This window comes from Eimeria acervulina, genomic scaffold (assembly GCF_000499425.1).
Source record: "Eimeria acervulina Houghton genomic scaffold, Eah_scaff411, whole genome shotgun sequence".
Classification (NCBI taxonomy): domain Eukaryota; phylum Apicomplexa; class Conoidasida; order Eucoccidiorida; family Eimeriidae; genus Eimeria; species Eimeria acervulina.
Genome location: NW_013547336.1, coordinates 1 through 16,014, shown reverse-complemented (window position 1 = coordinate 16,014; position 16,014 = coordinate 1). Strand labels below are relative to the sequence as shown.

Sequence of the window (16,014 nt, the reverse complement as noted above, 5' to 3'; positions counted from 1 at the left end):
GCAGAGGTTGCTGGTGCTGCAACACAACTTGCTGCATCTGCAGCACAACTTGCTGCTGATGAGGCGGAGCTTGCTGCTGCTGCACTTGGCTGCCGGCGCCCCTGCTTGACCTGTCCCCCCGAGAGGTTTGTATGGGGAAGCAAACTCTCGATAGGCTCTTCATAATATTTTCTGCTGTACTCTGTTGAGGCTTAGCCCTACGAAGAGCAGAACAGCAACTCGGAGGGCTGCCACAGCTGCACTTTGTTGTCAAACGAGACACTTGCTCCCATCAGGGCCTGCCTCAAGTGATGCACGCTTGTGCTGCTGCTGTTGCTGCTGCTGCTGCTGTTGCTGCTGTTGGGGGGAGGCACCTGCGCTGTCCGCCAGCAGAAGTCTGCTATTGGGGCGGAGTGCCCTGCATGCACAAACAAAAGTCCTGGGGGCCCCTTGGGGCCCCTCCTCGTTGCGCTGTCTGCCCCTCCATCAGCCTGCATCTCCTCACCTTCCTGATGCTGCTGCTGCTGCGGCTGCTGCTGCTGCTGCTGATTTGTACTGGCCGCCACAAGGTCCCATAGAGCCACTGTGCCATCCTCAGCAGCAGCACCCAGAAGGAAGCCAAACTCAGGGTGGAAGCGCACGGCGCTAATGGAGACACCGGAGAGAGGAGTCTCCTCAGCAGCAGCAGCAGCAGCAGCAGCAGACAGAGACAGCAGAGGACAACGGAGACAGCGCGTGTCAAAGAGAGACACTTTGCCCGAGGCATCGCCCACCGCAAAGACACACGGCTCCTGGGGACTCCAAGAGACTGCATTAGCTGCTGCTGCTGCTGCTGCTCGCGCTGCAGCTGCTTCCTCCTGCCGCCAATCCAGCAGCAGGCAGCTGCCGTCCTCAGCAGCAACGATGGCTAGCTCCGGATGGTGCGGGTGTTGTTCAATCTCATTTAAAGAGACTCTTTCTTGAGTGTCTCCTTTGATGGTGTATAGACGCAGAGGAGACACCTGCGGAGTCTTCGCTGCAAGCTGTACCCCGTCAGGCGCAACGTCCCCTGGCTTAATCCCCCCAACGCTGCTGCTGCTGCTGCTGTTGCTGCTGTTGCTGCTGCTGACGTCCCACAAGCAGCATATGCCTGCAGAATCTGCAGAGGCAAGGCGGCTGTTGTCTGCTGCACTCCAGCTCAGCCCTTCTACAGAGGCTGCCCCATGGGCTAGCAGCGCCATTTGGGGCTTAGCGACGTTGGGGCCCCCGGCATGAGGGGCCATCCCCCCCCCAGCAGCAGCAGCAGCAGCAGCAGCAGCAACGGGCGCGGGGGATGTTGGAAAGGAAGGGTGTTTGCTGTAATCCCAGAATAACACCAAACCATCTGGAGTGCAGCTAGCGATGTGTAGAGGGTTAAGAGGACGGAGACGAGCGCGAGAGACAGATCCAGGGTGTACAAGCAATGCCTTTACCTCAAGAGGAGCAGAAGAGACAGACACAGGACCACCCCCACGGCTGCACTTGCTGCGAGGCGCCGTGAAGCCTGAAGCACAAGCAGCAACAGCAGCAGCAGGAACAGCAGCAGGACATACGCCACGCGAAACAAACAACGTACCCAACGAAACAAACTACTCCTCCACACCTCATGCAGCAGCAGCAGCAGCAACCACAGCAGCAGCAGCAGTAGCAGCAGCAGAGACACACCTGAGTAGGTTTCACAGAGGATGGGGTCAACCTCCATAGAAGGGGGGGGAACCCTCGTTTCTGCCTGCACTAAGAAGTTTTGCTCGCTGCCGTCTGTTGCAGTACCCAGCAGCAGCCGCACAGCCCCTGAAGAAGACGAAGCCTGCGCTGGAGGAAAGCATTCCACCTGCAGCAACAGCAGCAGCAGCAACAGCAGCAGCAACAGCAGCAGCTGGATGGAACGAACATGCTGAAGCAGGAGGAATCGTACTCTTCTAAAACTGCTGCTGCTGCTGCAGCACAACCCCACTCGCGTGGCGCCTCGCGGTGCAGTTGTTGGGCCCAAACCCTCAACAACACCCTAAAGAAGACGGGTCTAAACAATGAGACGATAAACCCTAAACCCTAAACCCTAAACCCTTACTGTCATGGAGGGCCAATCGAACTTGTGGCTTAGAATGGTGTCGTAGAAGAAGGGGGCATTCTTTCTCCACACCAAATGCCTTTCCTCCATCTGCTGCTCAATGCTGCTGCTAGTGCATGCAGAGCATTCAGCGCCCACGGTGCTGCTGCTACTACCCGTACTGCAGCTGCTGTTGCTGCAGCTGCATGTGTTGCTGCTGCAGCTGCATGCGTTGCCGTTGCAGCCGCAGCTATCGTCCAGCGGCATTGCTGCCGCCTGCAACAAAGGCGACGCCATGTCCTGCTGAAATCTGCGGGTGGGAACTGCTGTATCTGCTGCTGCGAGAGAAGCGTGTGCTTCCGTCTCTGCTGCTGGGACTGCTGCTGCTTGCTGCGGTGCAGCAGCAGCAGCGGGAGACCGCTGGATCTACGTAGAAACGAAGAGCTGAGCTCGTGGAGGCCATGCGGGAAAACTCTTGAAAAACCGTTTTTCTGATTAGAACTACAGAAGGTATAAAGGAAAAAGGAAGGCAAAGTTGTGTGCCTTCAGCAAACTCAGCAGCAAAACTCCCAGCATCATAACAACGACCCCACCCATGCAGCAACATGCATGCATGCTGCTGCTGATCCTGCTCCCCCCAATCTGCTGTTATGTATCTGCTGCAATCTTCTCTTCCTTTCCGTTCATAGAAAAAAGTAATGGTATATTCGTTTCCTCAATCTTGAAGCTATAGACAGCGTTGAGTAAGACATTGTCTTATATCCAGCATATACACACTTCCTCCCTCTTCCTGTTGGATTAACTGCCTGCTGTAGAGAACAGCCACTAGGGGCTGCTCAGTAATTTATTTTCCAGAAAATGTGTGAAGAAATTTGTGAAAACATCCAAAGAAACTCCTGAAACTTAGTTCTAAAGGACAACCTTCAGCGACCCCCGTTATCGATGCCGATCTATTTTCTTTATTTAAAGCTGCGAAACGAATCCTGTTCTTTTTGGTTTTTTATACTCATTGCAATAAAGATAACTGCATGGATAATTCTGGAGGCATGCAACTCCATCAAGGAGCTGCGCTGCTGCTGCATCATCATGAATCTGCACGAGTATCGGGCGGCTTGTTTACTGTACACCGCACCACTGACACAGTACGGGCTGGCGATTATCTCTAATCAATGCATGCAAACTTCCCGAAGCTACAGGGGGAAAATTGCAGGCTTAATCGACACCCCCGGTTGCACAGACGCTACAGAGAACTCGCAGCTGCCTCGAGTTGAAAGTGGGTCTTTGGCATTCACTTGAAGCACCACATAGTTTGCGGGGCTTAAAAGGGTGTTTATTGAAGTTTATCTTAGATGTGGATGCCCTCGCGGCCCATGTCGCCGTCCGTCTACCTGCGTGAGTGAATGCTGTATGCGTGCAAATCAACTGTCCCCAGCACTGCACGCTAGAATCTGCATGAATTCTGCACACCCCCCCAAATGTAATGTTAGTTGTGAGGCTTCTAAGTAGGTTCTGAAGAGAAGATTTTGCCGTGTTTTCTAAGAGACAAACCAATTTCTCAGGCGATCTTCCTACTCATAGGACCGCTCTTCGTTGGGTTGCAGCTTGTAAAGTAGTGTGCACTTCGCTAAGCAGACACCCGAGGGAAACTGCAACAGGGAAGCTTCATCGGTGCAGCAGTAAGGCCCACCTTAGGCAGTGCAGGCTCTAAACAGCATATACAAGCTGTGCATTTGTATGCTGATAATGTTGTTCTATACCGTATGAGGGACTGTTAAGCTTATTCTCTCCTTTCCATACAGGTCGTCCTGCGCGCATATCCACGAAGTGTTGCATGCCATGGCGGAAGAGGATTTTCGTGAGGTTCTTTTCCACCTAATAAAGCGAATTCCAACTCAAGAGCCTCACAGGTGCTGTCGTCAGGAAACCTGGGCCTGTATAGTATATCGATGAAGAGACTTGTAGCAGAGCCACAGCAGTGCTCTCTTATCTTATCTGAGAGTGCATGAAACGCACGACTACATATATAACTACTTCACGCAAGTGAAGCACTTGCTCAGTATGAATGTGGTCGTGCCCTAGGAGCCCAAACCAAAGAGATACGAAATTAAATCAAGAGCCCAACCTTCGGCGATGAATGAATCTTGTAAAAGAAGGTGAAAGAAACTGTTGCCGCCACAACTGCGAGCCCTCTTGACTTCCCCAAGGCTGCAATTCAAACAAAACCAACAGCAGGTTGCGGCAAGGTTCTGGATCAGCCACTGTGGCAAACCCCAGCTAACCACTCCAGCTATGTGTAAAACTGCATTCATGATGTTTGAAATTGCCATTTCAGTTCGTGCAAATGCCAGATGCTTGGAGCCCCAGGCTGGGATGTCAGTGCCGTTTGCTAAACTAGGTTTTGTCGCAGCTACCTCTCTATGAAAATTGATCTCTAGTTGCTAAAATGTCGCTTCTGAAGCAACAAAGGGATAGTAGGGCTTTAGCAGGGCTTAAACAAGTTCGTCTGGTTGAAGATAGATTGATGGGTTGGCTTGTCCTTGCTTGACCTGTGAAGGAAGAAGCAGCTTCCAAAGTACACGAAGCAATTGCCTGGCTTCCTCCACACGGTGCATTTTGCCACGTGCCTCATCTGCAGAGCTCCTGGGAGGCTCGAAGGAATCTTGAGATTGTACTTAACTGGACGCTATATAGTTGAAACGAAGGCTATGGGGTGTACACCGGTCCTGATGGCTCTTAGTTATACCCCAGTGCGCATGCGGTTAAATGAATCTACGCTTCGGCTAGCTTCTGGGGTGTACTTACGTGTTTTTCACTTTTGCTTATGTATCTGTGTTTTTGATTGCTCTTTGCTCGTGCGCAAGCTTTTGTATCAGCAACGTCGTTAGCTGTGTCGTCGTATTGGTAAGACGGAGATAAATCACGGTAGTGGAGTTCGCCTTCTCTTGGGTTCGTTAGTGCCTGAGTGAGCTGGTACCCTATTTGATCGTGTACATGTGTTCATTCCGTGCCAGAATCCATCCTGACTCTCACCCTAGCAGTAAATATATCAATTCGCTTCGTGCCCACAAGCTGTGCACACGGGTAAGCAGCAGTTCAGCCTGCTCACGCACTAAGAAACCCAAACGGAAGTACGGAACACTGCCACTTTTTCTTGTCGTTGCGTACATAGGACTGAATCGCTTAATTATGCCTCTTCATTCAGTGGCAAGTTCGCATCCTGACACTCCCCCAACAACCCAAATGGACTACGCCAAACTAATTTGTCGTACATCGTCTTACCGTGCAAGCGATCACACGATATAGATATCAGAGACGAAATGAGGCAGCCTCAAGGTCCGCTCCATTTGCCTTGTAGGGAATGCCAGTTGTATTTGTTGGTGCCGTTGAATACGACGATCATAGGAAATACATACGCTGCGTTCGTGGGGAGTATCCTTGCAGCTTCTACTCCAGAACAGAAACTCAGAAAACAGCAAAAACAAAAACCTTCGCTGCTTTTCTATGTGGTCCAAGGACTTATAGGGCCCCAAATCCCCAGCTGGCAAAGCATACACCCTCTCAGTTTCAGTAGTTATTCCTGCTACCCACTTAGATGCAGCATTGTTCTTCGCTTGATGCGTGATTAGAGAATTCAGCAGGCGTGGGTTTCACCTCGCAGCGACAAATTGAACAGGTGATCTGGTAGTGTCCGAACTTCGAGACACAGTCAGGATCGCTCAAGAATCACTTCCTCCTGGTTCTCCTTTTTCCTAAATATTCAGCGTTAATTCATGCAAATTTACTGGATGAAATAAGAGAAGGAGCGCGGGTTTCGCGCTGAGGTGCCCCACCAGCGGAGTTGTTCCCGCTCTTCTGTGTCGTAGCAACCAAGCCTTCAGAAGGTGTTATATGGTTGTTTGGTCCGCCTTGTTTTGTGTTTTTCACGTTTGTTTAAGAATTTTCCGAGTTATTTTCCACTATTTTGCTCGCTAGGCGGGTTTGGGCCAATGGTCAGCCGCGGTTTCCCAGGTGTCGGCTGCGGCTGTTCTATACACACATTTCACAGGGCGGCAGCAGCAACTAGGCGATGTTGTTATCTGTTCGTCTGAAGTAAACACAATCGGTGTTTCTGAAGAATTTGTTGTTATTCCTACCTCTCCCAAAGGTAACAATCTGCCAGATTCACCGAGCAGCCCGGCGTTCGTATATCGAGACTTCTTTGGCAGTGGAAGGGCGTCAAGAATGGCCCGTCGAAGACAAGCGGGCAGTGAGAGGACCAGGGAAACACCTTCTGGGTTTGACGTAGCAGGGAACGGCCAGTATTTGAAGCATGAGTATTTGTCTGACGTGGATGTTTCCTTGTCTGAGGGATCAGCCCGGAAAGTGCGGAGGAAGATAAATTGGCAGTGTCGAACCAGGCTGCAGGGAGCATTAAACCGGAGGCGGATCCGTGGCAATGGGTGTTGGCTTCCCACCACAGCTTTCCAGCAGCAGCAGACGGAGAAGGGGTGAACGCAGGTACGCTTATCGCTGGAGTAGACATCGGCTGTGGAGAAGTTGATGCCCCCAGGTGGAATATGCATGTTCTTCCCTTTCCAGAGGGTAGGGAGTCGTTGAACAGAGCGGCAGATAGCCGGTACATGGTCTTGACGCTTGGATTGAAGATATCCGGGGGATGTTATATGAGCAGAACCTGCAAAAGAGTCCAGGGGAACTCCGATGCAGGCTGAATAAGATGATGAAGAGCTGAGCCGCTTCCTTCAACTGACGTCACGCTGTGCTTCCTGTTTATGGCTTCGTTAGACCTATCGGCTATTGCTGACGCCCTTAGTAACCGGCTGGCAACGGTAGATGAGGGTGTTCCTCCTGGAGAGGTTTGCATTTCAAGCATGCTTGAAGTGTCTTCGCGATTGCAAGCTGAGCCCGTCCAGCTAAAGGTGCACCAGTTTCTACCGTGAAAACATTCAACCAGCAGCAGGCAGATATGCTTATGTGGGAAGGTCAAATATTATTGAAGGGGTTTGTTTTAAACTCAGGGCTACCTGCCGACCGTTTTACACCAGTTCATGCCGGCGCATATTTGGGTAAACTCCTTTTGGCCTTTCTCTCACAGTGCGGTCTGTGCACATCCACCTCCTACGACGATTCATGGATTCACTTTCTTGGTGGGGAGGCTTTGCCAACTCGTTCGATACAGCCAACTGGTAATGTGTATCGCCTCGCCGGTGCATACCAAATGTGGATTTTTGCACGTTGCCGGTAACCCGGTTGCTTGCTGCTGAGCAGAAAAACGCGTCATACGCTTAAGGAGGTGGTGCCGCTGAGGGGAATGCTGGTTATTTCGGACTTTTCGCCCTTAGCGTTCATGCGTTCACGCGCGCCGCTTTCAAATAAGAGAGCTGGACCTTTTTAGAGAAGGGAGGGGGGTCAAAGTGAGAAGAGTAATGGAATTGAATGGAATTTGGTGAGGGCTGATAATAATCTCAAGGAAGTTCTATTTTTCAAGCGTCATTCAGCATATTGAAGGAGCCTTGACGAAATACAAAGACGTGGCCTATTTGTAACTGTTTGCGGGTGAAGAAAAACGTTCCATTGCAGAAACACGCTGTATTTCTCACTGAGAGAGTGCGATGCACTCAATTTAAAGCGGCCAATCCCTATAACTTCGAACAGATCACGCTCATTTGGGCCACCGCGCAGGTTCGTTACGGCCTGGCTAGCACAGCTCATCCGTATGGGCAGAACTACTAGGCAGCACAACACAAATAATCAACATAATGGTAGTCAAGGGTAACAAGTCCGTACGTAAAGCCCCTGCGCATACTTAACTGCAACGGCTCAGCGATGCAGGCCAACCCCTGGCTCTGCGGAGAAGTGAACCTTTTTTCTCGAAAAGTATTACAGCTCCAGTAGTTCACCGTTGAGTCCACCCTTTAGGCTCAGCACTGTACAGGACAATGCAGCAAAAATCCAGTATAGTTTAAATCCTTGATCACACCAGACTGCAACGTCCCAGCGATGCTAAAAACAACTGCCACATGTTGCTAAAAGGATTTCTTCGCTCGCTTTATGCGCCTTCGTTCCTGATGGAAGCAAATCCAGGTTTTGCGTAGCCATTGGTTTGTATAGGTTCTGCGCTTTCCAAGAACCCTCAACTTTCTGACGCTATCAAGCCAGTGGCTGCTGCCATGGGCGCTCTAGAAATCTCGTTTGCTCCGATTTAATGGCACTGACGAGAAGTATTCCCTTATTGGTAAGGCTAATCTTAATACTTCCGCAAGGCATTCCATCTACATTCCTTGAAGAACTTCGGAGACTCTGGAGAGCAAAACAGCATTGTCTTAAGCTTAATTATATCTTTATCTGCTGGGCGGTTTCCAGCGAAGAAGATTCCAAGCGCTTCATATAGCTGGTGTGCCAACCGTCTGTTATACGCAAAGTGTTTCCTTGTTTGCGGTGGCAAGAGCATAGTACGCCTTTTGCGAAAGGGTTCTATGAATTTGTCCCACCAGCTGGGAACATCCATTTGTTTCCCAAACAGCTGAATTGCAGAAGTAATAGCATCGAACGCCAAGAAGTAGATTCCACAGGCTGACACGGCATACACTGGCCTAATAACCCTGTGACGGACCTGTATCTGGTGCCAAAGTGAGCCTACTAAACCTTCTATCGCACCAATAAGCGCGTTCGCATCATCCTGTCCGAGTATTTCCCGCCTTAATAATTCGCAGGCAAGGTCCAGGAAACGAGTTGTATGCATTCTGGATTTGTATTTGCCGAAGACATTCGTCGTGTCCATACGCCTAACAACCACATTTCTCGCCAGCCTAGGAATTCGCGCGTATGGGTGGCTCTCATTATCCAGCGGATGAGCTTGGTGTGGCAGTCGCATCCTTCCAGCTGAAGTTGATGGTTCTTCATAATATAAATCGTCAGCACTGTGGTCAGGAATGTAAAGTTTCACCTGGTCATTAGGTTTATCAACCTCCTTGGGGATTATCGATGGGATTCCTTCTAACCACGCATCCGGGTCCAACCATAATGATCCGCCCAGCTTGTCACCACCAGTGGGAGGTGTAGACGATCCAGAAGAGGGCCCACTTGCTCCTTCATCATGGTGAGTGTGAGAGACGGTTTGAAATCCACTCGCCTGTTTCTTCTGTTCTTCTTTGGAAACTTCACCAATGTGGACACTGGACTGGGGGATCAGGCCCGCCTGTGACGAGGTCCCCTGCAGTGCTTCATAGTCGGTGGCAGCCCCCCTTAGCATCCAGAATAGTCCTTCGACCCCCCAAGTCGGGTCTGCGGCCGACTGTAAGGTGGCTCCTTGCCCCAGAATTCCCAGTTCGGTCTCCATATCCACGCAGGCTTCTAGGATGGACTGCTCTTCGTCGTCCGCACTGTCCCCGTGTTCAGATAGCCTACGACGTGTAACCCCTGAAAAATGTTTTCTATTTTGCAATGCCCCGCATACGGATACCATAACTAGGAACGCTGCAATGGAAATAATGCCTGCCAGTGAGAGCAGGAGAGGCCGAATCTGCGAACGTGAGCGGGCCCAACGGTGCTGGGGAATGCGCCCAGCTACCATTGAAAGTTTTTCTGCTTCTTCATTCCGTGCACGTGGGGGCGAAAATGTGATTGTCGTGTCATTTCCAGCCTGACTTTCGCTGTGCGAGACAGAGGGCAGCATCCCAGGGCTACGGAAGTCGCTCCCCAATCGAGATGAAGGCAAACTCAGAGATATTTCCCTATTTATCACAATTTCTAGAGCAAGCTAGAAGGATTATGGAATTATGGAAGAGTGGGTCATCTTCAACGCAAAATGACAGCAAGCTAAGTGTGCTTTAGAGACGTCCCTATCTATCTGTTGCCTTGGCAACGCCAGAGCACGTGCAACAAGAGAAGTCACATACCCCAGATGTGGCTGTACAAAAGACCTCCTTTAACGATATTAGTTGGCTCTTTACTAAGCCAATTTCTAAGTAGAATGATGCTTTGGAGGGCTGCTTATTAAAAACGGTTTAATGCGAGGAGCGGAAGGTGATCTAGCTGGGGCATGGTATCGTTGGCACATGCACTGCCCTACGGGTGTGCCTGCTGCGTACTAAGGGCGAAGTAGGCGTTTTACACTTGCCTACAGTGTTAGTGTTGAAATTTCAGGGCCTTCCTGTTTCTTGTACCCTTTAGCGCTATGCGGCGACGGGATAACTACATTTGTTTTCAGTACCATGCCCTCATGTGCGGTCCCCAATATTGGCGTACTGCACGGAGAACAACAACCTCTAGTGCAGGTTCGGGCCGGCTTAGTGGCCGATAGGAATAGCAGGAAAAAGAGCAACTGCACCAACTACAACAGAAACAGATCCCACTGCAGCGCCTTCAATGCAACATGCGAAAGACACTACCCGCATCGCTGCGAAGAGGTTCGCGATGTTAAGGAACTTCAGCGGCAGGAGCAGTACCAGCGGCAGTGGCAAGGGGAAATTGCCTGCCGAGCTCGGAAGCGCACTAACATCTCCATTTTTTTATAAACACGATTTTACATGTATTATTTACACCCGCAATTATTGTCTGTTAATCGGCGAGCGCTCGAATCACCGAGCAGGTCGTTCTTCTTTACCTTACATACCGGGGGAGCAACAAAAAGCGTTAATCTAGCTAGGAAAAATATTAAATAATTGAATATGATAGTGTTACTATTAGATTTAATATGTAAATGATGGAAAAAGATTAAGGTTCCAAGAACTCCTGCGGGCTTTGCGAAGTCCTCGACTTCAGAAAGCTCTCCACGAATACTTCATTGTATTGCTTGTACAGCTTGACAGAGCATCCTCTCTTGAAGGAAGACAGCCTTCCATAGCTGTATACTTCTCTTATGTCGAACTCGTCTGCTAACACCTCATTGTAGAGATATTCAACCTTCAAACAGAACGCAATGCTCTATACGAAACTGGGAGACCTCAAATGCAAGCGGAAGGGGCTCTGCAACTCTGTACGAACACAAAAAAGCAGCGGCGGCAACAGGGTCTTCTGCAGCACCAACAGCAGCAACAGGACCAGCACCAGCAGCGGGAGGAGCTGGTGGCGCTGTTGATACTGTGGGGGAATCGGAGCCTCAGAAGGCAGATCTACTAGCACACGCCGCAAAGGCGAAGCCTCACCACTGCTCCTGCTCGTTGCGCTGCTGTCATACGCTGCGGATGTGTATGGAAGAAGCAACAAATGTATGTAGGGGCACACCTGGTGCTGTCAGTGCGCTTGCAGCAGAAGAAAAGGAGACGCAGCCGAGCTGTGCATGTATCTGCTCCGACTGAAAACAGAAGGTAACGGCCCCAAAGGGGGAAAGCAAATACTTCCGGCAAGGCCTAAGGAGACCGGCAGCAGCATTGAGCAAGCTTTCTACTACCGTCCAAGCTCGAATAGCAGACGCACAGCGGCATGCAATACACTTACATCATAGGCAAGAGTTAAGGAACAGGCATCAGCACAGAGCAAACCTTCTAGTACCTTTCAAACTGGTAAAGCAGTCACCCAGCGGTACTGAAAGCAAAAACCATACATAAGGCACAGACGCAAGCACGGGGACCGGAAAACAAACAATAAAAGCAGAAAATAAACAGACGAACCAGTTTCAGCTAGTAATTTACGCAATAGAGTCACAAAATGCGTAGAGGGATCAAATCCAGCACATGAGGCATTGTGAGTTGAAATCCTTTCTGACTCACAGGGGGTTAAAGAATGCCCCGGGGAGCGCGGTGACGGAAAGCGGAGACGAGGTGGAGAAGGAAGAAAAGGCAAGGACAAAGAAGCGTGAACCGGCGGCAGTGGTCACGTTCAAGCGGGACCAGGGAGTAGCCGAACCAGCAAGAGCATCTCCAAAACGCACAAGCCCGACGAACTCGCAGAACAGGAAAACGCCTCATGTACAAGTTTCTGTCACACAGCTAGCAGGAACAGTTGGCCCTCAAGTAAGTCAGCGCTGAAAGCCAGCTCGCACTCAAAGCCTCCCACTTTGATACCGTGAGCGGTCCTTTTGGCAACTTCCGAGAAGCGTAAGCAACGCAGAACCCTGGACGTTTGGTGCTCGTTCATCCTGAACAAATGAGAAGCGATCATTCCCGAGTGGCCCCTCTTCGCCCATGGTGTCATTGACTGCGTATATCTGCCCCTCAATACCTCCGGGGAAAGCCTACAGCCACACAAGATTCTGGAGATCAACAGGGCACAATTTCGCTGAGGAAGGCTTTGAAACAGCCGCCAAAATCGAAGAGAAGGCGAGCACGGCGAGGTTGTACGAACTGTTCTTCAAGAACCTCAAACATGAATTCTATGAGTAGAGCTCCACTCGAAAGAAGGCTGCGGAGCAGCTGCTTTTCCACAGCAGGAAGTGAGGCAACAGCCCTCTCCTCTGCCTCCCTGGGACACCACGCTTATAGGGGAGTATGTTGCTTGCTGTTGGGGGGTAGATTGATGCAGCATTGTCTGTCGGAACTTGGTACGTACAATTTTACTTGGGAGTAGGCTGGCTGCTAAGGGAAATGTACATTCTCAACGACTGTCTACGGTTTTAGGCCATGAGTAACTACGGTTCCCGATCTTATCCCAGGACCTCCTTGAGCAGCAATCGAGCCACAATACTCAAGGCGGGAGTTCCTAAAACACAGCTGACCACCTTTCCAATCCACAAAAGTTCTGGGCAAAGCTACCCAACGGCTTGGGGGTGGGGGAAAAGAGTCGGCATGGCATGATTTGGAATGCCCCGCGTTGCAGCAAGGGTTGCAAGGGCATCTTCAAAAATGTGCGAGCAGAGCCGAACCCCCTTTTGCTGTGTGCCCTTAAATTGCAGACACTTGTTGCTTCTGCGCGCGTGCAGGCTGATGAGCAAGGCCAAGCAAGTTTCCATGTACCAACGTCAAGCAGATCACCCTACACACCTCTGGAACTTGCTGCAACTAATGCTGCAAGGCAGCCCCACACGCAAGCGCAAGCAAATCCCCCTTTTTGTTCACGTTATAACTCTATACAAGGCTGTATAATGCTTTCGTAGCCCCTGGTGGGCAGTCTGCACGCCAGTAGAGGTACAAATATCAACTGCAAACAGACCACTAGGCGCTGCTTGAGGGGAATGTTTACTATAACTTGTTTGGATGCTTTGAAGCTCACAATAATCCTCCGTTGGGAGTGTGAACTCTTGTTAAATCACAACACAGGGTCCAACCAGCAAGCAAGAAGAAACAGAACAAACAACTTCAGGAAGGCCATCCTTCAGCCGCACTCGACTACCCGAGCCTTAGCCGGTACTCCAATTGCCTGCCAATGTCTCGTACATCATTCTAATTCATATTTACCTTATTAAGTGACCAAGTAGTAGATGAGACATCATTAAGAAGGCTCCATTGTGCAGGCTCGCCGAAGATGAACGGATGCGCTATGCGCTCCGCTGGTAGCGCAGCTGCTGGTACTCGACGATAAGGCACGGCTGTCCAGGGATGCTACCCTATAAAGATGCCCCAGTAATCAACACTGCCGTATTATTTCTGATGCATAAGCAGTGACAAAGGAAACCTTTCCTCCAATTTTGCCTCCACCTCCGTCGAGGAGCCACTTCCTTAGCTGAGGGATGCTGCCCACTGCCTTGTATGACAAGGAGCAGCCTGGAGGACAGCAAAATGGCACGACGCCAAAACTTCCGCCTCCACATATACAAAAGAAAGAAGCAGAGGAACTTTCAATAATCTTAACTCAAGATGCTCGTCAGGACGGTTGGTCCCGCCCGCAGCCGCAGAATCCGCCACTCCTGCTCACACTCGCAGCGATTATTTCCATTGCAACCTTTTTAACTGTGGTAACCTTATGCCTTGCATGGCATAAAGGAAAACATGTTTCAGGTATTACACGTCGTAGGCTATCTGAACAGGGGGACAATGTGGACGAAGAGCAGTCCATCTTAGAAGCCTGCGTGGACATGGAGGTCGAAATGGGGTTTATGGGGCAAGGAGCGACCTCCCAGTGGCCCACAGGCCCGACACATGGGGTAGAAGGAATAGCTTCGATGTTAGAGGCAGCTGCCAATGAGTTTGAAGAACTGCAGTGGGCCTTTCCGCCATGGGCAGGAGCTGCCGACCCCCATTCTACCTTGGACTTAGTCCAAGAATACATAGAGCAGCAACAGATGGGATTTCAAAGTGCATTTCAGACATTTGATAATGATGCAGCAAGTGGGCTCACAGCTCAGCCGTCTGCACCTCTTCCGTTTCATGATCCTTTGGACGAAGCCGGAGCTTCTTTAGATCCACAGGCGTGGTTAGGTGAAATCCCACCGATAACAAGCGGGCCTGATTATCAACAGAATACCGAGCTGGCGCCTTCAGTTACTGCCGAGCCGGATGATGAAGGTCCGTCAACTTCAATTTTGACACAGCTACTGCTTCGTGGCCCCAACCACGGGCCACCGGATATTAGGGAACACCCGCATGTGCGGGTCCCAGTTCTGGAGGAAGGTGTAGTTCCTAGAAGTTTCGACGCAACGAATCTCTTTCAGTCCAAGCGAAAGAAAACGCAAACTTATCCTTACCTGCTCTATTTGAGACAGTTGTATACACAGACAACACTCAACCAGGAGGACGTGGACACGCTCGTAACTGCGTTGGAAGGCTTGGCAGGAGCAGCATGGTGGCAGGCGAAGAAAACCCCCCGGATAAATCGGCCGGTGGTTGCTGCCGAAGCCTTTGGGAACTATATGTTGGTTTTTGACGCGATTGTGAGTGCAAGTCAAATTTTGGGGGACGCAATGAATCTTTCCTTGTGGTGGGAGCAATTCATAAGTGGCTTCATCGAATTTCCGCCTTTCCCACCCGTTAGCCAACGATCTGGGGGGATTTACAGGAAGCTGGCAACTCTCTTAGCTGATGCGATGACTGTCTACAAAAAAGGATGTCGCCCACCACTTGAAGACGTAATTAAGCTGAAAACTATGATTTTTCGACTTCCAGATGCCCCTGGGGATTTCAAGGGACGGCGATGGGATCCTTGGCGTGAGGATGCAGCGGGTTCTAGGAAATGAGGCATCTCTCGTCAATATTTCCAAACCCAGCAAAACAAGGTTTGGAGGAAGCGTATTAGAGACCTCGTGTTCCTGAAGATGCAAAAGACGATGTTGAGCAGCCATTGATTCGCTAGCGTCAACAGATAGAGCCCAAAGGAAAGACGCAAGGGCTCGTCAACACAGCGGCAATAGTTTTCTAGTAAACACTTTTAGTAACTGTCAATTTGACTAATTTTTTTCGCATCGCGTAGCCGTTCCAATATGGTATGCGCAGGGTTGTACATACACCGGAGCTTAGCTGTTGAGTATAATTATGTTGATCATTCGCGTTGCCCTGCACATTGGCGAGCCAACAGCCAACAGGGGGGACGCAAAGATGCGCCATCAGAGCGTGAAGTTCTATCACTACTTTGAGGCAGGATTGATTTTTGTAGCGCTGAGCCTTTGAGGTCTCGTTTGCACTGGACTTCCGCTCTTCTGCATCATCGTTTTGATTACGTGCGTTGCCATTCAGTGCTTATGTCCATGGAGTCATCCTGTGCTACGCAAACTGACGAAGTTGTTCCTGGCGCAAGTGCGCGTGTCCTGACTAGCGACAGGGACAGATCCGTTTAGGATTGCGAGTATCGCGATGTCGTGCAGTGAAACAAGGTGCGCCCGCTAAATTGTAAAAACAACATTAAGAGAACATTTCTCCTTCCTGCAGCGCTCACCGACTGCAACTAATAGGATGACCTACGAATCGGTGTTCCGCGCGTTGTTGGCTGGCTAGAGTTTAGGCAGCGACTGTGACTTTGTTTGCACAACTTGCAAGCAAAGTACAGGGTTCTGGCCAAGAAGCGGATGCATCAAGTGTTTTCGGGTGAGCGGAAGCGTTTATTTGCAGACTCAACTTACATAAGGGCACGAGATTGCGATATTCGCAATCAATGCCGGACGAGAA

The 16,014-nt window shown here is 50.4% G+C and overlaps 3 protein-coding genes across 3 annotated transcripts; 1 reads left to right on the top strand and 2 right to left on the bottom strand.

Annotated features, from left to right (window-relative positions):
• Positions 1–197: 197 nt before the first annotated feature.
• EAH_00037290 (WD-40 repeat-containing protein, putative) lies at positions 198–2,341 on the bottom strand (the record flags this gene model as incomplete). Its single annotated transcript, XM_013392029.1, has 3 exons — positions 198–1,501; positions 1,663–1,828; positions 2,066–2,341. 3 exons carry the CDS (start codon positions 2,339–2,341, stop codon positions 198–200), a joined length of 1,746 nt encoding a protein of 581 aa, XP_013247483.1.
• Positions 2,342–8,451: 6,110 nt separating this feature from the next.
• Positions 8,452–9,380, bottom strand: EAH_00037280 (hypothetical protein; the record flags this gene model as incomplete). Its single annotated transcript, XM_013392028.1, has 2 exons — positions 8,452–8,564; positions 8,825–9,380. 2 exons carry the CDS (start codon positions 9,378–9,380, stop codon positions 8,452–8,454), a joined length of 669 nt encoding a protein of 222 aa, XP_013247482.1.
• Positions 9,381–13,646: 4,266 nt separating this feature from the next.
• EAH_00037270 (hypothetical protein) lies at positions 13,647–15,089 on the top strand (the record flags this gene model as incomplete). Its single annotated transcript, XM_013392027.1, has 1 exon — positions 13,647–15,089. One exon carries the CDS (start codon positions 13,647–13,649, stop codon positions 15,087–15,089), a length of 1,443 nt encoding a protein of 480 aa, XP_013247481.1.
• Between the last annotated feature and the right edge of the window lie 925 nt (positions 15,090–16,014).